Source organism: Tupaia chinensis, unplaced genomic scaffold (genome assembly GCF_000334495.1).
Source record: "Tupaia chinensis unplaced genomic scaffold, TupChi_1.0 Scaffold000093_1, whole genome shotgun sequence".
In the NCBI taxonomy this organism is placed as follows: Eukaryota; Metazoa; Chordata; class Mammalia; order Scandentia; family Tupaiidae; genus Tupaia; species Tupaia belangeri.
In genome coordinates this window covers 12,128,000-12,150,071 of record NW_006159555.1, presented here as the reverse complement: position 1 = coordinate 12,150,071, position 22,072 = coordinate 12,128,000, and the positions used below count along the sequence as shown (strand labels likewise).

At 45.3% G+C, this 22,072-nt stretch overlaps 1 protein-coding gene across 1 annotated transcript in view; it reads right to left on the bottom strand.

Annotated features, from left to right (window-relative positions):
- RUSC2 (RUN and SH3 domain containing 2) overlaps window positions 1-21,220 on the bottom strand; it is a 29,446-nt gene extending 8,226 nt beyond the window's left edge. The window contains exons 1-3 of the mRNA XM_027769855.1: window positions 20,986-21,220; window positions 6,669-8,765; window positions 3-441 (exon numbers count right to left, since the gene is read on the bottom strand). Of these exons, the coding sequence (XP_027625656.1) occupies window positions 3-441; window positions 6,669-8,697 (2,468 nt within the window). The 5' untranslated portion in view covers window positions 8,698-8,765; window positions 20,986-21,220. The remainder of the gene's footprint in view (window positions 1-2; window positions 442-6,668; window positions 8,766-20,985) is intronic.
- Window positions 21,221-22,072: the final 852 nt, after the last annotated feature.

Below are 22,072 nucleotides of genomic sequence, written 5' to 3'. Positions count from 1 at the left end.
TGTTCCATGGGGGTAGGTTTTCAGTGGCTGTTGCCTGCTCCGGGGGAGGGGAGCAGGAAGTAGATGCAGAAGAGTCAGTGCTGGGCCCAAAGGGGCCAGCACTCCGGATGGGGGAGTAGCTGCCCAGGGGCGATGGCCGTGAGGTCTCCGGCTCAGGCCCAGCTTTCCTGGCACCTCTGCCAGGGGCTCGGGGGGTGGATGCCTGTGGCTCCCCTGAGGAAGCAGGGTTTGGGACTTGAGCAGTGGGGACAGCCAGTGGAGCAGGCTGCTGTGCACGGCTGCAGCCCGAGAGGCTGTAGAGCTGCGAAAGGCTGTGCAGGGCCCGGGCCTTGGCCAATTGCTTGGGGAAGTGGTGCTGGAACACGAAGGGCTGGATGGGCAGCGTGGTTGGCCTCTGCTCCTTGCTGTAGCGAAGGACTGGTCGGCTCTCAGCACCACCCCCTGTAGCAACAGGGATGGAGAAGGAATCAGATGGATAGACACTGAAACCACGTGAGAGGAAACATGGATGCAGAGCTAGGAGATGATGCCCAATGGGGGAAGGGGCAAGATGGGCGGGAGCCAGGCTGCAGGAACTGAATGGGGGCAAGGGAAGCCAAGTTTGTGGAGTCAGATTCCCCTTCTTCTTTTCCTTGTTTTTATGACACTGGACTGGCTTATACCTCTTTACGGTCTAGCTGCTCTTAACAAAAAGGGCTCCAAAGGTGGGTGTATCTCAAGGCCCAGTTTTTCCGTTTCATTTACGTTTTCTCCCTTGCATAGCTTATGAGTAAACTTTCACATAGAAGACTCCCAAATCCACAGCTTTAACCCTGACCTTTCACTTGATCTCTATATTACTCTGCTGTAGGGCTCTGCTTTCACTTAAACTTTGCTATTTTGAAACTGCTCATCCATCACCTTTCCCCCTTTTCCTGATGCCCATCATTTCTGTTAGTGACCTTTGTTTCTAAAGCCTAAAGACTTGGAGTCAGTCATTGATTTTGTTACTGACCTCAGGCTTTCATTCGTCATCCCGTCTCCACTCATGCCAGCACATTTCATTCTTGAGAAAATCTCATCATAACAAACAATTTCTTTACTTGCAGCCAGAACCAGCCTTCCTATTGTCCCTGTCCACTCCCTCTCCCACTCTTTCACGATCCTGGCATTGGAGCCCCAAGAGTCCATGTCTGCTCCCGCCGCACAGAAGTATATTCCCCAAGGCTAGTCAACACCCCTTAAAACATGGGCCTCCGAACTAGGCACAAAACTCCAGGACACACGGCAGCAGGCCAGTCCCTGTAAGGAATGAACTTCTAATAAAACACTGTGCGTAGTATAAACACTGAATGAACACAAGGTGGCACTAGAAGCATTTGCATGGCCTAAAACTCTGGCTGTGGCTCACTGATGAGGTGGCTCAAGAACTCTTGAGGAGGAACAAGTATTTTTACTTGACAGACCAAGAAAACAGAAATTTAGAGAAAGTAAGTCACTTGCCCAAGATCATGAAGCTAGGCAGTGATAGTGAGAATTCTGCCTAAGCCATTCTGACTTCTGGGCAATATTCCTTTTCACCACCTTACAATTCACATGAAATGCTACCAGGCCAGTGTTTCCTATCCTTCATCACTTTTTTTTTTTTTACAGTAAAAAATGCTTTACTCAAAACAAGATTTTCGACTTAAAAGACTAGCTGGAGAGCAGTCATTAGGATAATTTACTTGCTTGGTTTTCTCCTTGACTCATGTATGAACAGACACTTGGGTCTTCTGGAAGCCTCTGTGGCCTTCAAATCTGGCTCATTGGTGACCAAGAGGACAAAATTTTAGCCCAGGTTCAATGTGAAGATTAAACAAATCCACTACCCCGGGAGAATGTAAATACATTATTAATTCTATAGCTGAAAATAGCTTTTGGCGCTTACAGTCACAGAAAACTTCAAGAAATTATCTTTCTCCATATAAAATCTCCAACCTGTCAAATGATTCACTTTCAGCTCCTGCGGTCAGAAGCATAAAATTGGTCTCAGTAGGCTAAAACTGAGGTGTTAGCAAGACTATCTTGCTTTCTAGAGAGTCCAAGGAAGAATCTATTTCTTTGCCTTTTCTGGTTTCTAGATACCACTTGCATTGTTTGGCTTTGGGCCACATTTCTCCATCTTCAAAGCCAACAATTCTGGTTCCAAGTGTTTTCTTGCTGCCATCTCTCTGGTTCTCTCCTTAATATTTTCTTACTTATATCAATGAGTTGCAGGAGATGGAGACCACAAGCCCATTAGGGAGGAGTTTCAGAATCACTCCCAGGAGACATTTTCTTTTTCTTGGAGAGTTCTTTTTTTTTTTGGTTTTGTCTATACGGCGCATGCACTTGCCAGAAGACAGAGAGACAGAGGACAGAAAATGAGAAATCAGTCCCCGGGAATGGCCATGCTGCAATCCCTTCTCCTCCGTTCTCTCAGGATCTTGGGCATGCACGCACATGCACCTGGCATGAATTTAAGCCACTGGGTCCGGGACTCGAACTGCGGTTGACTACATGGGAGTCCAGCGACATAGCCATTATACCAACTGCTGGTCCCCTCCCCCACTTTTTGACATTTTCAAACTATACCCTCCTGTCATCTCTGCTTGGACAGCAATCTGTCATTTTCCCTATTCATTATGCTCCAGCCATTCTACCTTTTGTTCTTAAGCAGGCCAAGTTAGTTCACTAACAGGTCAGGGCTTTTTGTACCTGCTATTGCTTCCACCTGAAATCTTCTCATCATTCTGGCACAAACACAAACATTGCTAAGACCTTCTCTGACTATCTCAGCCCCTCTGCCAAACTGCCCCACTACCCTGCTTAATTTTCCTTTTATCATTTTTCACTATCAGAAATGGTCTTTTTAATGTGTTTACTGCCTATTATTCTTCATAAGGGCTCCAGAAAAGTAGGGATGTGATATTGTTCATTGTTATTATATATCCCCAGTGTCCAGAACACAGCCTGGTACATACCAGATACTGAATAAAGACTTACTAAATGAATAAATCCCCCTGTCACTCTTGATTTAGGCCAGTCTCATGGCATCCAGAATCTTCTTACATAAATCAGCTAGCTTCCTAAAATACCGGCTTTATCTCCTGTGAGTCCCACTGTCTATAGAGTAAGGTCTAATCTTCTCAGGTAGGTAGGAGCTCACACCTGCCACAAATTAGGCTGCCCGCCCCTCAAACTTCCTCACCTGTCATCCTCATTGGTTCTAGTCTCCCACCCATCCCGTTAGGAACATCTCCTTCCTTCTTACTTCTTTAAATATTAATTTCCAGGCTGAACTGGCCCAGGCTGTTAGATGAGGTCTTTTGAATCCTAGCTTTATTATCTCACCTATATAAAGTATGTCAGAGTTAGACTTTAATTCCTACTCTTTTTAAAATCTTCCCTACTAAGTTCCCAGGATATAGTTTGAGGCAAAGAAATAAGAAGGAAGCCCACTGTGGGAGTTTGGACTCTGTTCTACCCTCAGGGAATATACAGAACATGTTTTCTCAATTTTTTTTTTGGGGGGGGAAGAGTTTTGCTATAGGGGGTGTGTGCTTGTGAGAGAGACAGAGAGATAGCAAGAAATCACCCCCCAGGGGGGATGGCCATGCTGCAATTCCTTCTCCTCCATTCTCCTCTGGGGATCTTGGGTATGCACACACACGCACCCAGCATGAGTTTAAGTCATTGGGTCTGGGACTTGAACCGCAGTTGGCTACATGGGAGTCCAGTGACATAGCCATTACGCCAATTGCTGGTCCCATGTTTTCTCAATTTTCTATGTGATAGCCCTTAAGAAAATGAAGACAGAGACCATTCACCTAAATCTGCTCTTCTGTAGGTGAAACAAGCCCCATCCTCCAATTCCTTCCTAAGTAGTGTGCAGAACTCACTAGTTCAGAAGTGAGTAGGATGGGGACTGTCAACTCTTCCCTTCTGGAGCATATGAATGAGTTTAGTCATTTTAACTTTTCGGAATCCCTTCTAAACTGCTGACTCATGTTGAGTTTGCAATAAATTATTGATAAATATCCCAAATCAACCAAGTACGGCTTCCTTTACATTAGCCCCTGCTTTATTAGTTTTGTTCTTTCAAGATTTGGTAAGATTCTCTTGAATCTTGATTCTCCTGCTAAGGATCTCAACAAGCTTTCTCAGCTTCTTATTGTCTCTTCATTTACCTTTTATAAATTCAATGAATTTTTCATTTTTTCATAAAAAAAAAAAAGAAGGTATACAGGGACCAGCAATTGGCATAATGGCTATGTCGCTGGACTACCATATAGGTGACCGTGGTTTGAGTCCCAGATCTGGTGGCTTAAACTCACGCAGGGTGCGTGTGCGTGTGTGCCCAAGATCCCGAGAGGAGAATGGAGAAAGGATTGCAGCATGGCCATCCCCACTGAGGGTGATTTCTCGCTTTCTGTCTCTCTGTCTCTCTCTTTCTGGAGAGTGCATGTGCTCTATAGCAAAAACCTCTCCAAAAAAAGAGCACACCTGCCTTATAGCAAAAACCCCTCCAGAAAAAAAACGTATAGAGAATCAAGAGAAAAGCCCTGTGACACAGGTCACTGAAGACTTATGGAACAGAACAGCATCTCGATATGAAAAGTCTTATCTAATGGAAAAAACACTTTGAACACCTCTCAACCCACCTCTGACCAGTGTTGCTTGCCAACCAGTGTCCCACCAGATATACTCACGAGACTGAGGTCTAAGGAGTGAGTGGGTTCTCAAGGGCTCTGGCCAATCCCTGCTGTTTCTGACCTTGTCTCTTCCCTAGAGACCTTCCTCCACTCCCTGCCAAAGGCATCTCCTTAATGGAGTCCTGATGGACTCTGCTCTCCCTTAATAGCACCCACATTACCATTTATGGTTTTTTAGCCCCTTTCGTTTGAGAAGTCAACATACCGCGGTAGAGTTGTGGAGGAATTTGCTGTCCCCGCTTTATCTCCCTTCCCTTTCCGACCCTCTGAGATCTAAATTTCTTACTACTCCTGAATGTTACTTTCAGGATTCTTCAGCCTTATATCAGGTGGCTTTTCTTTAGAACTCAATTGGTTGGACCTAATTCTTTTTTAAAAGCTTTGGGGTTTTGGTTCCTGTGACTGCTTTCTCCTTTTTTTTCTTCTATTTTTTTTTTTCTGGTTAATTCTTCTCAGTCTCTTTTGAGGGTTGCTCTGCTCACCCTTTAAATCATAGTATCGCTAGAGCTCTATACTTGTTCCCATTCGATGCTCTCATCTACTCACATAGTTTCGACTACCACTTTTATTACAAAGACTTTCATCTACATCATAGGCTCTCCTAACTTCTGGAGAAATATCATTTCCAGTCCACTTCCCACTCAAAGAACTAGTGATCTTTCTAACTTTCAAATCAAAACATGCCAACAAAAACAAAAACCAAGCAAACGAAAACCCCAAACAGGCAATTCCCCTCCCAAAAAATGCTACTTCCCTGATTAAAATCCTTTAATGATTCTTTCCCCACCCCCCATGCCCATTCTAAATTATTTGTATTCCTGGAAAGCATCAAGCTATCCTGTGCCTATATCCTGTGCCTTTGTGGTTTTGTACAGACTACTCTGAGTCCAGGATGTTCTTAAAAGTCTCCACAAAGCTGGGGGACCAGCAGTTAGTGTAATGGCTATGTCGCTGGACTCCCATATAGTCAACAGCGGTTCACATCCCGGACCCGGTGGCTTAAACTCATGCCAGGCGCGTGTGCATGTGTGCCCAAGATCCCGAGAGGAGAAGGGATTGCGGCATGGCCATCCCCTCTGGGGGGTGATTTCTCGCTTTCTATCTCTCTGTCTCTGTCTGTCTGGTGAGCGCATGCACCCTATAGCAAAAACCTCTCCAAAAAAAAAAAAAAAAAGTCTCCACAAAGCCTAATCACCTTTCTAGACTGGGCTTATATGTAAATTGTGTTGGCAGGCTTTCTCTGACATTTCAATCTGGCTTAGATACCTCTCTCATTGCCCAGTACCAAACACTGCCGTCTCTGCATTTTAATTATGCTTCCTTTCTGTTTCTATCCTTAGCTGGAATTCCTGAAGAGACAGTCCCTCTCACCTTTCTATTACCAGCATCACCTTAACCTAGAGCCTTGTATGAAATAATTACTTAACCATTCAAAAGAAAGGGGAAGAGCTGACCTGGGGAGGCCTCTTGGTCCTTAAGGGTCAAGGGTCAGGTCTCAGGCTCTCTAGAGAGTAGCTATAATCACCTATCACTGACACCCAGTGTAGCTTTTCTGTTGGACATATCTCTTGGTTGTGTCTAAAGCACTGAAAATTCCAAATGCACAGCTGAACTCATGCCTCATCCCTCTTCATTAAATCTACCTCTGCTTATAGCCCCAACCCAGGGAATCATCTTTCCAGTCACCCAGGTTCAGACTCACAATTTTCTGAGTACATTCCCAGTACACCAGCCTCCAAGTCGTGTTGCTCTTATCTCCACAGTGCATTTTAAAAATCTTCTATCTCCCTTCTCCTGGTCCTCCCTATTATAACTGTAGGGCATATGCAGGACTGGAAGGATAAGAGACCTAGACTGAGGAAACTAGTGGTATGAATGGGGTAGTTGGTAGGGACCTGTCACCAAGGAGGCCATGCATACACATGGGTATGTTCCAGCCTCCAGGTTCCTTACCGTCAGCTCTAGCTCTTGCATCCCTCTGAGTATGTCCGTTGGCTGGGTTCCCTGGGAGAGCAGGCCCTGGATCCATCAGCTGGGTCAGGGGGCCTTGCCCAGCAGCTCTGAGGCTAGTAGGTGGCATCTCACTGGACTGGGGCCCCTGACAGACCTGGGTGGACCAGGGCTCTGGGCCAAGTAGGTCTGTGCCTGGCCCCAAGGGCATGGGTGGTAAGCTATGGCTGCAGCGAGTGCCCTCATCTGGAGGGCCCACCCTGTCTTGGTGCACTTCCTGGATGGGTGAGAACTCCTGGGAGGAGTCCCCAACGCTCACCCGAAGTGGCGGGGAGCCAGAGCCTGCAGCTTTCTTCCGGCCCTTGGCCAGCTCAGCAAAGGAGGTGACCCTTCTTGGTGGGGAGCTGGGCCCGGCCAGAGCTGCAGAGCCCTCACTCAAGCGTACTGGGCAACTCAACATGCGTTCCAGTGAGCCCAGGCGCATGGGAGGGCTGCGCTCCAGGCTGCGATCATAGCTGCGAGAGCGCTGACGTCCAGTGCCAATGTTGGGAGGCGAAGTATTCGTGTACACTTGCCCCTCAAGTACAGCAGGGCTGGCAGCAGTCGCTGCTTCTGCTGAGGAACCCACTGCTTCTTGTTCCTCTGGCTGGACTTCTGGCTTCTGGAATAGGTAATACTCAGAGGGCTGGCTGGGGCCTGGATCTGGACCAGGGCCTGGTGGGGGACTGATCTTGGTGTGTTCCTCGGAGCAGCTGGTGATGGAAGAGCCAGCAGGGCTTGGGGATGATTGAGAAGACAGGTCACAGGTAACAAGTTTATAGTAATTTTGTGTGGCCACCACAAGACGGGCCTGGCTCTGGAAGCAGGCTGTGAGGTCAGCTACAGCTGGGCAGGGCTCACAGTGTGGGCGGTAGGAGTTGCAGTTGGCATCAAGCTCAGGAGATGAGGCATGAGGACAACCGTAGCCCCCTTCCCTTCCTCCACTTTCAGGGTGGTGGGACTCACAAGACATCTTAGACTCAGCTGGGGAGGGTTGAAGGTCCAGGTAGAAGGCGCCAGGGTCTGAATGGCTGCAGAAGGAAGAGTCGCTGCAGGAATGTGGGGCAGAGTTGAGATTGGCCCGGGAGTTGCCATGCATCTTGTTGTAGAGGGTGCTGAAGGTGACCAGCACTCCATCTGAGCTATTGCAGGAGGAGTCACTCACATAGCCCATGGACTGGTCAGCCGCCTCGGACTGACTGGATGTGCTGCTGCAGCGGCAGTGCTGGGCTCTGGAGCCTGAGCAACTGGGGTTCCTTGGGGATTCATCTGAACTGAGCTTCCATTCCTGGTCGAAAGAAAAGCCAGAGGTGTCACTGGCTCCACCTCCACTGCCACTCCCACCAGGTCCACCACACTCATCCAGCTCCATGGTCTCAGCTTCAGGCTCTGGCCGGCAGCAGTGGCTGGCAATGCATGGCTGGGTATCCAGCGTCGTCACTGGCTCCTGTTCCTGCCCCTCTACCACTCCAGCCCGACTGCGTGTTGCCCCCCATGGCCTGTTCACTCCAGGGCCAGACGGTGGCAGCTGAAAAGAGGATAGATGGAAGGTGGGCTGGCTAGTACCATGCAAGTGGAAGGACTTCTGGGTGCCAATGTCACCAATGCTGTCATCATACACGTCACCAAGTCCTGGCTCACCCACACCCTCCTGTAGCAAGAAGGGATTGTGTCGTTTGGGTGCTGCAGGGCCTCTTCCCTCCCAACCCCTACCCTTGGTGCCATCTGCAGACCGCACAGATCCCCCGGAGGCAGAGTGCAGACTGTTGAATAACAGGGAGTCAGCTTGTCCTAGGTCTTGATCAGGCTGGGTGATGCCCAGCTCAGGAGGGCAGAAGGGATTGGATCTTGTGCTCCCACTACCACCACTTGCCCCTCCACAGCACTGCCTGTCTGGGACTTGACAGTGCACAAGGGGGATGTGGTGGACGATGAGGGTTTCTCCAGTCAGCTTTGGGGGACTATCCATTCTGGAAAGTTCGAACAAGGGCATCAACAGCACCGGACACTGCCCCCGAAGCCCAGTGGGGCAGAACACATTTCATCAGGAGAGCTTGGCACCTGGAGAGAGAGGGAAAGAAAGGGAACCTAATGTCACCTCCCTGGAAGTCAGGGACATGCCCTCCCCCATGTCACTTTCAGAGGGAGGAGAATCCAAGGAGAAAAGGCTCAAGTTCAGATGAAACTCTGACAGCACGGCCACCTGAGAGGGCAGGGAGGCTCAACACACTCTGTATTGCACAGGTCTAGCTCCTCAGGTCCCCTTCATTTAAAGGTCTCCATGCATCCAATTGTGACAGAAGACCAGCCCCCCCCTTTTTAGAGTTATTTAATTTTACTTATTATTATTATTATTTTAAATTTGACCAGAAACAGACAGACACACAGAGAGAGAGAGAGAGAGAGAAGGAAAGTGAGAAAGTAAGCCACCAGGTCCAAGACTTGAACCATGGTTAGCCATGTGGGAGTCCAGCACCTCAGCCACCATACCAACTGCCAGCCCCAAGGCGAGGCCCCTTTTAATGTCATATAAGGTCTGGAGATCTCAGGGATAGCACTTCCCCCTTCTCTTTCAAGGACCCTGTCTTAAGCAATAAACAATAGCTAGTCACGAGTACAGAAAAGGTAGGAATAGTGACATAACTAATAAAAACATCTAGGATGTCTGAAAGGGTCAAAGCACTAAGGGGATACAGAGATACCTTAGACACAGCTACCAGCATGCAAATTTACAGCTGGGGAGTGGGTGATCATGAATACTACAAGGAGATTTCAAAAAGTTTGTGGGGAAATGGAATTAAAGTATGAGTTTATTTTGATGCAAAAACATTTAAAATATATGCATATATTTTTCATAGTATGTATTTTCTTTCTTTCTTTTCTTTTCTTTTTTTTTTTTATAAGAGATTTTTGCTATAGGGCACATGTGCCTGCCAGACAGACAGAGAGACAAAAAGCAAGAAACCATCCCCGGGGGAATGGCCATGCCACACCCTTTCTCCTCCATTCTCCTCTTGGATGAGTTTTTTTTTTAAATTAAAAAATAAAAAAATTATTTATTTAATTCCATTTGCTATTATTATTTTTTAACTTGACAAGAGAAAGTAAGGAAGAATGAGAAAGCTAGAAAGCAAGCCCCCAGGTCCAGGACCTGAACTATGGTCGGCCATGTGGGAATCCAGCACCCTTAAGCACCATGCCATCTGCTGGACCCCTGGTGTGAGTTTTAAGCTGCCAGGTCTGGGACTTGAACTGTGGTCAACTATGTGGGAGTTTGGCGACATAACCATTACACCATCTGCTGGTCCTCATAATATGCATTTTCTGTGAGCTTTTTTTTTTTTTAAAAAAAAGAATTATTATTTTTAAAATTTAACTTTATTTATTTATTTATTTATTTATTTGTATTTGACCACCAGGTCCAGGACTCGAACCATGGTCAGCCATGTGGGCGTCCAGTGCCCTTGACAACCACGCCACCTCCTGGCCACCAATAGTGTAATGAATTTTGAAAGCAAACCTTTTTTTTTTTTGGAGAGGTTTTTGCCATATGGCGTGTGCGCTCGCCAGACAGACAGAGAGAGACAGAGAGAGACAGAGAGACAGAAAGCAAGAAATCACCCCCCAGGGGGGATGGCCACGCCGCAATCCCTTCTCCTCCATTCTCCTCTCGGGATCTTGGGCACGCATGCACACGTGCCAGGCGTGAGTTTTAAGCCACCGGGTCTAGGACGCGAACCGCGGTCGACTACGTGGGAGTCCAGCGACATAGCCATTACGCTAACTGCTGGTCGCCTTCTGTGAGCTTTTTGAAGACCCCTTTATATATCATGTACTCATAGCAATAGGCTATAATTTTGTAAGAAATAAAATTTTCAATATACTGTATCATTTGACCAAGTGACTTCCCCTCTGACCTTTGTCTTGCTCTGCGTCCCTCTTTGATGACTGTGGGTTGAGTTTCCTTACTATCCTCACTGTACTGGAGCTTCCTGAATGCAGAGGCTGATTTGGGCACAGGGATGGGTGACATGGCTGAAGCCAAACTTTCTCCTCAGTGGGGCTGGGGTCTAGTTTTATCTCTTTGTATCATCCTAGCACAGCATCTCATAACTCTTGGCAAACATGAAGACATAATATACTCTTAAAAAAAAAAGAATTATTTATTTTATTATTATTATTTTAATTTGCTATAGGGTACGTGTGCTTACCAGAGAGAGAGAAAGAGAGAGAGAGAGAGAGAGAGAAACCCACCAGATCTGAGACTCAAACCATGGTTGGCCATGTGGGAGTCTGGCACCTTAACCATCATGCCACTTGCTAGCCCTGGCATAATATATTCTTAATATCTGTGTAGCTCAGAGTACAGACCTCTTGAAGTGTGCAAATTCTGTCCAGTCTTAGCCTGAACCTTTATTACTGGCATCCCCTAGGATGTCTTCTCTTCCCAATTATGCTATTCTGATGGGCCAAATTTCTCTTATTCAAAAATCTCTGTTTCTGAGGATGCAAAGTCAATTCTGAGATTCTCTGGTCTCTTGGTCACACTATGACAAAGTGGCCTCCTCAAGTTCTGGTTTCCTATACTTCTAAGTTCAGGTCCCAACAGTCTTCACTCCCTCAGGCTCCATACATCTAATTTCTCCTAATTCATTCACTTCTCTTTCTTCCCCCTTTATACCTATCATTTGTTTTCTTTTCACTCACCCTGAATCTAAATCCCCCATTGCCTTTCTCTTAGTCATCATTTCATTGAACCCTTGATACCACAATTTCTTAAAATTTAACTCCTTTAGCAGGGTCACAGATCTTCATGTAGGGTACAGTAAAGAGCTAGACAAGCCACATATGCTCAAGGATGTCAACAGGAAATACATAAAACATTCAAATGGCTAATACATGTATTTGCGAGAGACAAGATACTGAGTATGATTATTTGTGTTAAACTAAATTTACATTAAAATTAAGAAGCAAGTATTAACAATCTCTGTACCGCCCCTCATCCCCAACCGTGTGAGAGGAAGGCTCCTTTGTTGGTATTCCAAGCTTTCATGTGTTGACTACAGTAGTGGGTAGAAACATAGAAAGGCAATAACTAGAGAAGTTAAACTGAGGAAAAGATTAAGGGTTATAGAAAATGTGGGAGTATTTACTCCCAAAGTATTTACTTTGTTATATTGGATCAGTCAGTTTCGTAGATAAGACACAAAAAACACAAAAGATGAAACAGATAAACTAGATTCTATGAAAATTTAAAACCTTTGTGCTTCAATGGATACCACTAAGAAAGTTAAAACACAACCCACAGAATGGGAGCAAATAGTTGTGAGCCATATATCTGACGAGAGACTTCTGAGTAGAATATGTGAATAACTCTTACAATTCAACAATAAAAAGACATATAACCTAATTAAAAATTGGGCAAAGAATCTGAATAAGCTTACAAGCACATGAAAAGATATGTAACTTTATCATCAGTCATACGAGAAATAAAAAAAATGATGAAATACCTCTTCACTCTCATTAGGATGGCTAAAATAAAAAAATACAGACAAGTGTTGGGAACCAGCAGTTAGTGTAATGGCTATGTCGCTAAACTCCCACATAGTCGACCGTGGTTCGTGTCCTGGACCCAGTGGCTTAAAACTCATGCCAGGCGCATGTGCGTGCGTGCCCAAGATCCCAAGAGGAGAATGGAGGAGAACGGATTGCGGCATGACCATCCCCCCTGTGGTGTGATTTTTCTGGCTCTATGTCTCTCTCTGTCTGTCTGGTGAGCGCACGTGCCCTATAGCAAAAAATCTCTCTCTCAAAAAAAAAAAAAACAGACAAATGTTGACAATGCTGTGGAGAAACTGAAACTCTCAAACACTGTTGGGAGCATTGTAAAATGGCACAACTGCTTTGGAATATAGTCTGGCAGTTTCTCAAAATATTAAATATAGAGTTAACACATGACCCAGTAATTACATTCCTAGAGAAATAAAAACATATGTTCCCATAAAAACTTGTATACTGGGGGCTGGCAGGTGGCATGGTGGTTAAGGGCGCTGGACTCCCACATGATCAACTGCAGTTTGAGTCCTGTACCTGGTGGCTTGCTTTCTCACTTTCGCGCTCTCTCTCTCTATGGTCAAATTAAAATCCGTAAATAAAGTTAAAATAACAAAAGTGCCAGGTGCATGTATATGCATGCCCAAATCCCACAGGATGGAGAAAAGAAGGTATTGTGGTTTGACCAAGCCCCACTGGGGGGTGCTTTTTCCTTCTCCTTCTCTGTCTCTTTCTGGTTAGCGCACATGCCCTTTATTTACGCAAAATGTCCAGAATAAGAAAATCTATAGAAATAGAAAGTAGATTAGTAGTTGCCAAGGCCCAGAGGTCTGGGGACCTGGGGAATGAAGAGTGGCTGCTTAATCGAAATGGAGGTTCATTTTGGGGTAATAAAAATGTTCTGAAATCATTAGTGATGGTTATGTAAGTCTATGAACGTAATAAAAACTATAGAAGTTTATGGTATGTGGGGCTGGCAGGTGGTGTGGTGGTTAAGGGTGCTAGCTAGATTCCCACATGGCTGGCTGTGGTTCAAGTCCTGCACCTGGCAGCTTGCTTTCTCACTTTCTCTCTCTCTCCCTTTCTCTCCCTCACTCTGTCCCTCTCTGCTCAAATGGAAATAAATAAATAAATAAAATTAAATAAAAGAATTCTTTAAAAAAAGTTGTTTATGGTATGTGAATTATACCGCAGTAAGACCAATTAAGTTTTTTGCTTTTAAACTATTAAGATTTTTGTCATAGGGTGCATGCACTTGCCAGACAGAGACAGAGAGAGGGAAAGTGAGAAATCACCCCTTAGGGGGATGGCTAAATTGCAATTCCTTCTCTTCTAGTCTCTTTCGGGATTTTGAGCACACACACACACAAGTACCCAGTGTGATTTTCAAGTTGTTGGGTCTGGGACTCAAACTGCGGTTATGTGGGAGTCTAGCGCCATAACCACTACACCTCCTGCTGGCCCCTAAAACTTTTTAATTTTTTTAAGAATTATTTATTGGGGCCAGCAGGTGGCATGGTGGTTAAGGGTGCTGGAGTCACACATGGCCAACTGTAGTTCGAGTCCTGGACCTCGTGGCTTGCTTTCTCACTTCTTCTCTCTTTCTCTCTCTCTCCGGTCAAATAAAAAAATACATAAATAAATTTAAAAATAACAAAAGTTATAAATAAATAAATAAATGAAGTTAAATACAATAATTCTTTTAAAACATCCATTCACTATTAAGTAATGTGAATGGAAAGGAAAAAAAAAGAATTACTTTATTATTATTCTTCAATTTGAGAGAGACAGAGAGAAAGAGCAAGCCGCCGGGTCCAGGACTCAAACCGTGGTCAGCTCTATGGGAGTCCAGCATCTCAACCACCATGCCACTTGCCAGTCCCCTAAAGCTTTTTTTTTTTAACAGAAAAAACGAAATTAAGATTTATTGGAAGAAAGATGGGAGGGTAGGAAAGGGAACTATTGTTTAGTAGTAGAGAGGGTTGGGCATTTGCTAGACAAGGTGAGAATGAGGTAAGAGAGTAACATCTTAAACACCTTAAATGTGGCATTTTAGAGAGAAAGATGACAGTTTTTAGGAAGTTTTGATAATTAAGATAATTTCCCTTTCACTCTGCCTCATTTCTTCTCTTCTTTTATAAGAATGCTTTGAACTTAAACATGAGGGGACTCCAAGAAGTATGCAGAAAGATAAAATTAAAGCATGAGTTTATTTTGGTGCAAAAAATTTTGAAATTCATTCATAATGTTTCCAACATCCTAATTTTCTATGAACTTTTTGAAACCTCCTCATATATGCTATAATGATAACAGAAAGTTGAAAAGTTGGGAACACTCTAAAATTCCAATAATCAACTTAAAAACAACACAGAAAAGAGTATCATTAATGTTAGTGTGAGGCGCCAGCAAGTTGTATGGTGCTTAAGGCGCTGGACTCCAACATGGCTGACTGGTTTGAGTCCTAGTCTGGGTGACCTGCTTTCTCATTTTCCCTCTCTGGTGGGCGCATGTGCCCTCTACAAAATTTTAAAAATAATAATGATTGGAACCAGAAGGTGGCGTAATGGTTACACCACTGGATTCCCACGTAGTAGACTGCAGTTCGAGTCCTCGACCTGGCAGCTTAAAACCTCATGCTGGGTGCATGTGTGTGTGTGTGTCCAAGAGGAGATTGAAAAGAAGGGATTGCAGTGTGGCCCTCCTTCCTGGGGAGATGTTAATAGTGCCTACCTCTGTCAACTGACTTTGGATTATTTTTAAAACTTTTTTTTTTTTTTGCCAGCCTGTATCCCAGTGGTTGAGTACTGCACACTGGAAACCGTATTTCACATGGCTGACTATGGTTTGAATCCTGGCCCTGATAGCTTGAAAAACATGCTGGGCACATATGCATGTGTGCCCCAAATTCTGATGGGACACAGAAGTGGAGGAAAAGGACTGTGGTGTGCCGCACCTGGCTGGGAGTGCTTTCTCTCTGAGTATCTGCACCCTCTAGCAATGATAATAAACAAACAAAAATAGTAGTAAGCTCCCTCTAGCTGTTCAGGCAAAAACAAAGACAAAAATAAAAACAAACTTTTAAAATAATTGCTGGACAGCATGTGTGCTTACTAGGCAGAGGTGGAGAGACAGAGACAGAGGGAAAGGGAGAAAGCACCTTTTGAGGGGGTTTGGTCATGCCACAATGCCTTCTCCACTTCTCTATCCTGTTGGGATTTGGGGCATGAATGCACATGTGCCCAGTGTTTTTCAAGTCCCAGTCACAGCTGGGATTTGAGTGAGTCAGTCATGTGGGGTCTGGCTCCTTTAACCACTACACTATAGGGCTGGGCTATTTTTAAATTTCTATTGTTTTTTGTTTGTTTGTTTTGTTTGTATTTTCTAATTTGTGTATAATAAATACCCATCATGTGCATGATTTAGTCATAGTTTTTTCTTTAAGAAGGGGGCTTCTTGGGGCCAAGCAGGTGGTATGGTGGTTAAGGTGCTGGACTCTTACATTGCTGTGGTTTGAATCCCAGACCTGGTGGCTTGAAACTCACATTTGTGCGTTTGTGCCCAAAATCCCGAGAAGAGAATAGAGGGGAAGGGACTGCAGCCTGGCCACTCCCCCTGGGGGATGATTTCTTGTTTTCTGTCTCTCTAGTAAGCACATACATTCTATAGCAAAAATATCTCTTAAAAAAAGAAAAAAGAAGGGATTATTAGGTTTCGTCTAGGGTCCAGGCTTTAATCCCAAGGCCAGAACTAAAATGAGCATAGAAAATTCTGGTACATAAAGAATAACTTTATGAGTAACTATGGCCTTCAGATATCATTGCTCTTCAGTGGGTACTTCCTTCCTTTTATAAAACACCATTAATTTTTTATTTTTCCTGGGCCAGCAGCTGGAATGGTGATTAAGGTGTTGGACTTGACTCCCACATGGCTGACTGTGGTTTGAGTTCCAGACCCGGAGGCTTGAAAATCATATTGGGTGTGTGTGCATACGTGCCCAATATCCTAGGAGGAGAGTAGAGAAGGGATTGTGGTGTAGCCATCTCCCCTGGAGGGTGATTTCTCACTTTCCCTTCCGCTGTCTCTCTCTCTGGCAAGTGTATGTGCCCTATGGCAAAAACCTAAAAAAAATTGGAAGTGGGCATATGCACTCACTTGAGAGAGATAAAGAGACAGAGAGGGAAGGTAAAAAGGTACTCCCTGTGATCCCTTCTCCATCTCTCTTTCCTTTGGGTTTCTGGGCATACATGACACACATACCTGGACAAAGCACCATTTTCAAGAGGCATTCACGAGTATGTACGTAAGAGAATTTACGTCTCCGGGGGCCAGCAAGTCGTGTAGTGGTTAAGAGGCTGGACTCCCACGTGGCTGACCTGGCAGCTTGAGGCTCACGCCGGGAGCATGTATGCATGCCCGAAATCCTGAGAGGAGACTGGAAAAGGGATTGAGGCATGGCCGTCCCCCTGGAAGGGGTCATTTCTCACTGTCTCTCTCTGCATCTCCACAGAGACACATGAGTGCATGCATCCTATAGTAAAAATCTCTCTCAAAAAAAAGAATTTGTAGCTTTAATCCACAGAATCATTACTGTGATAAACATAATGGATTCATAAGGAAAAATCCAGTGATGCACAGACACAGCGTCTAGAAAGCTGATCCTCTAGGATGAAGAACAAATGAATATAGGGGGGTGACAAGAAGCGCTTGGTTTGAGGGTGTAGACAGCTGTATTATAACATTATGTTTATTTATCTGTCTCCCAGGCTAGAATGTAGTTCCTTGAGATCAAAGACTATAATACAGTCAACTCTCTGTCTAGGTCTTATTACACAATATTACACAATGCTTAGAACATAATAAGTGGTCAGCTGTTGACAACTGAACTCATTTTTAAAAATTGTCTTTTTTTTTTTAAGTTGCCAGAGGGCAAGTGCAGTCACCAGAGGTAGCCGGAAGAACAGAGAAGGGGGAGAGGGGGAAAGCAGCCCCCTTTAGGGTATGGTCACACCAATCCTTTCTCCATTTCTCCATTCTGTTGGGATTGTTGGACATGCACACATGCCTGGTGTGTTTTTCAAGCTGCCAGGGCTTGGATTTGAACCATGGTTGGTCATGTGGGATCTGGTTTCCTTACCACTAGGCTATGAGGCCAGCCATGTTATCTGTTTATTACTGAGCTGTAGGAGTTTATTTATTCTGGATGCAAGTCCTTTGTCAGATATATGTCTTGCTAATATTTTCTCTCAGCCTGTGGCTTGGCTGATTTGTTTTCTTAATGGTCTTTTTTACTTAGTAAGAATTTTTGGTTTTATGAAGTCAAATTAATTACTGTTCTTTTTTTTTTTTTTTTTAATGGTTAAAGCTTTCTGTATCTTAAGTGTCAAGTTCTTTCCTGAGTTCGTTTCATTTTATTTTATATTTCTGAATCTCAGATAAGGTCTTAATTCTTCCTGACCTCCACACAACCAAGGGAAATGCCTGCCGAGCCGACAGTTCTTCCACAGGCAATTCCAACTGAGCAACCGAGGGAAAGGTCTGCAGGTATCCCATGGGGTTTTGTAGTCATGCCTTTCCCCACCCCCTTCACAGTTTTTGCGAAGCACTTTTTATATATGTCATATCTCATTCATCCTCACGCCCACTTACCAAAGTAGGCAGAGCCATCTTCATTTAAAAAATAGGAAACTGACGCACAGGAAACTTAAATGACTTGCTCAAGATCATTCAGTGAATAAATAACAAGATTAACACGGGACTCAGGAACCCTAACTTTTCCCTTTATCAGTTTATAATGTAATGAGAGTATACTGTACATATGGCTTAATTTTAAACACCACAGAAAAACATTTACTGAGAACATGCCAATAAATTTTCTCCTGGAAGTGGTTTGTTCTACGTTAAAACAATGTTTAGGCCTGGTAGCCAGTTAAGAAAGCCGGACTGCACATGGCTGACCATGGTTTGAATCTCGGCCCAGAGACCTGAAAACCATGCTAGGCACGTGTGTGCACACCTCGAATTCCAACAGCATGGAGAAATAGAGACAGGATTGTAACTACTCCCCTTGGGTAGGTACGTCCTTCCCCTTCCCTTGTCTCTGGTGAGTGCACATAACCCCTGGCAATTATTTAAAAATGAAAAAAAAAAAAAGGGGGGGGGACCAGCAGATGGCATAATGGTGATATCGCTGGACTACCACATAATCTACCGTGGTTCAAGTCCTGGACCCAGTGGCTTAAACCTCACACCGGGCGTGTGCATGTGTGCCCAAGAACCCAAGAGGAGAATGGAGAATGGAGAAGGGTGTGTAGTGTGACCATTCCCCTCCATCCCCCGTGGGGTGATTTCTTGCTTTGTGTCTCTGTCTCTCCGGTGAGTAAAAGTTCCCTTTAGCAAAAATCTCACTAAAAACAAAACAAAACAAAATAAAACAAAACAAAACAAAATACAAGTTTCATATTGCAGTCCATAAACCCTAACGTATGTTGAACACTGCTAATAATGAAAAGCTGAAATGTTTCAAAATCCAAAACTTTTTGAGAGCAGACATGACACAAGTGGAAAATTCCATATATGACCTCACATGACGAAGTGCAGTTAAAATTCTGCAGTATGAAAGTATAAAGTTACCCTCAGGCTGTGCATATAAGGTGTATATGGAACATCAGTGAATTTCATGTTTAGACGTGGATCCTATCCCCAAGATATCCCATTATGTATATACAAATATTCAAAAAAAAAAATCCAAAACATAAAACACTTTTGGTTCTAAGCTTTTCAGATAAGGGATATTCAACCTGTAAAGGTGAGCAGAAAATATGGAGGTGGAAGTTCATTCCAGACATTTTTTTTGGGTATCCTGATTAAAATGCACTGACATGGAAATGAAGATGCAAGGAACAGAGGAGCAAGAATAAGAAGGAAGTGGGAGAAAGTGCTCTCAGATGAGCCCTCTAGCTATGTCCGCCAGGTACACTGAGAGGTGGGCTCAGCCAGGATAAACCTACAAAGTGGCAGCTCTTTGACAGCAGAGAAAGTTTTCTATGAGCTCCTTATTCCCGGTCCTAGACCCATGGTATCTCTTGGCCTATCATAATATTCTACTTATTAATGACTATGATTGAGCATTTGCATGCCAGGTAATTTACATACAGCATCTCTAGTTCTACTGTAACACTGTCAAGTAGGCATAAACATTCCCATGCACAGATAAGAAAACCAAATAGAGTGTACAAGTATTAATAGTTTTCCCACAACTACATAGCTGAGGTGAGATTAAAACCCGGGCCTACCCAATTCATAATCATTTCCACTATAACTGTGTCCCAAAGAAAACGGTTGGGGCCACACCCTCTTCCTAAAGTTTTTGCATTTACCCTGCTCCCAGGAGCAGCTGCTTCCTATTGTTTCTGAACAGGCTCACATTCCACCTCCACTGACATTTGGAGGTTTTATCTACCTCTCTCCTGAGCCTTCAGTCCCTTTCAAATTACTGCCCCCATGTTCTGATCACATTCATCAATTCCACCACCTGCCCCAGTTCCCAGCCCTCATCTCCCTGTCCTATTCAGGGTCTCCCTAACTCCCATTTCCCTGCTCTGTGGTTCACATTTCTACACACTTCTGGAAATTAACACACTCCCACAATTTTCCAGTGTATTCCTTAACCACACATTCATGTGACGTGGATCTACTGTCTCCTATTATCATGTTTTGAATTCTTCATCAAGGTGGCCAATGGAAATGAGAATCTGAAGAACTTTTTCTACCTGCTCAGCAACAAGGCAACTCTAGGCAGGAAAACTCCAGAAGAAAGGTCTCCCTTTCTTTGGTTATCAGCAACTTCCTACCAGTCATAGAACCCCTTTCCTCTTTCTAGGCTTCCTGAAGGAAGATGGGGAAGACAATGGTACTGAGTTGCAATTTTCTAGCCATCTGACCTTGACTTGAGGTTCTGAGGAGCCTCTGTAGGACTGATAACCTTTTTCCTTACTGGGTCTTCTCTTGGATAGGATTGAAAGAAAGAGGGCAGCAGGGTGGATTTGGGAGTGTTAGCTTAGGTCTTTCCTGCTAGAAATCTAAGTCGGTGTAAGAAGGCTGATTATAACAGGTCAGGTGTCTTTGTCCTAGGCATTGCAATGGACATCCCCCTCTCCCAGATACGATATCAACATTCTTTCTTATTCCCTCTTTCTCTGGAGGCTGCTGGCTCCCTCGGCACCAGGAAGTATGGTCTGTGTGACTATGTGCATGTATGTATGTATGAATGTGTATGTGCAGGGAAAGGCTTCCCAGGCCTCCTCCTGAAGGCTGTGGTGGGTCCTGCAGCCTTATGTTCTCCATCATAAACTTACAGTAGCGTTTGGAGTATCTCCTCCCATTCAGGCTTTGTCTCTAGATCTGATCCCGTTCACCCTGCCCCACACTACAGAGCTTCATTAAAATGCCTACAAAGGCAGGTGGAAGTCTTCTGCTTCTTGATCAAATGGCTTAAACAGCAGCAGCCCAAGCTTCTGCTTTTCCCCATCCCTGTACCACAGCCCAGATGTATGCATGGATGAGCTTGTCTCATGCATGCGCCCCGCTCACTCATATTCTCTCTCCCTCTCTCTTTCGGAAAGACAAAGCCGAGCCTCAGGAGCCAGGGCCCAAACCTGCTCATCTGCTGATCGGTTATCCTGGCGGCTCTGCCCTGCCCTGCCCCTCCCCCAGCTCCGCTGAGCCATACCTCTGTAAGGAGCCTTGAGCTGGACCCGGAGGCTTCTGTTCCTTTTGCACTCCGACCAAGCTCTACCTCGACAGTTCCAGCTGAGGCAGTGTTCCACGGGACCACACAGGGGGAACTGGGCCGATTTCCTAAAATCTGCTTTCTGCTAATACAATGGCATCGTTGCTAATGCAGGGAGGCTGCGCAATCCCAGCCCCAGTCTCCTTGCTGCTGCCGCGCCGCTGGTGCTGCGGTGACGTTGCTGCTAGGTGCTGCGGTGACGTTGCTGCTAGGGAAGGGGTAAGGTAAAGAGCAGGCATGCCCACAGTACAGCACTCAGCCTCCCTCTCCGGCAGTCCTCGTGGGCCCGTTAGCCTTGGGAAGGGGGAGGGTAGAGAAAGAGGCAGCCACAGAGGGAGGGCAGTCAGTACTGGGAGATGGAGGACTCTCCAGACAGCAAAGAAAGATAGGGAGAGCTGGGCTAGACCCCTCTTGTCCTTAGGAGCCTCAGGGAAGATGTCTGGGCAGAGCCTTGGGGCTTCCTTCCTTCCTTAGGCCCCTCCTTCAGATCTTAGCCAGAAACCTCTCCCCCTCCCTTTGCCTACTCTGAATGACTCCTTGTTTTCCGGCTTTTTCCTCTCACTAGGATTCCAGACCAGCCTGAGGGTGGAGCAGTCAGCCTGGGAGGGACGGGATTCTGGAAGCCCCATAGGGAGGCTGCAGGACTAGTCTCTTTTCTACCAGCAGCAACACCAAGCTCAGTCCTATGGATGCCCAACCAGCCGAGTGGCAGACTTCTGGGGTGTGCCTCCACTGGCCATGGGGTCTGTCTCAGAAAGGAGAAACTGCAGGCAGGCTTCTGTAAAAGGGTGGTAGTGGGTCTCAGGACCAAACTGGCTACAGGCCCACTTCTGAGTCCAGTTCAGTTTGGGGGATCCTCAGAGGGTCCACTAGCTATGGCTGAAGCAGAACTGGCCCTTCTCACTTACGTCTGTTCTTGGTCAGCGCTGAGTTGGGTCAAGCTGCGTTTGTGTAGAGGGGCCAGGAAGTCTATCTTTTCAGGGAAAGGAAGGCTAAGGAAAGGGAGTGAACCTAGGCCAGAGAAAAA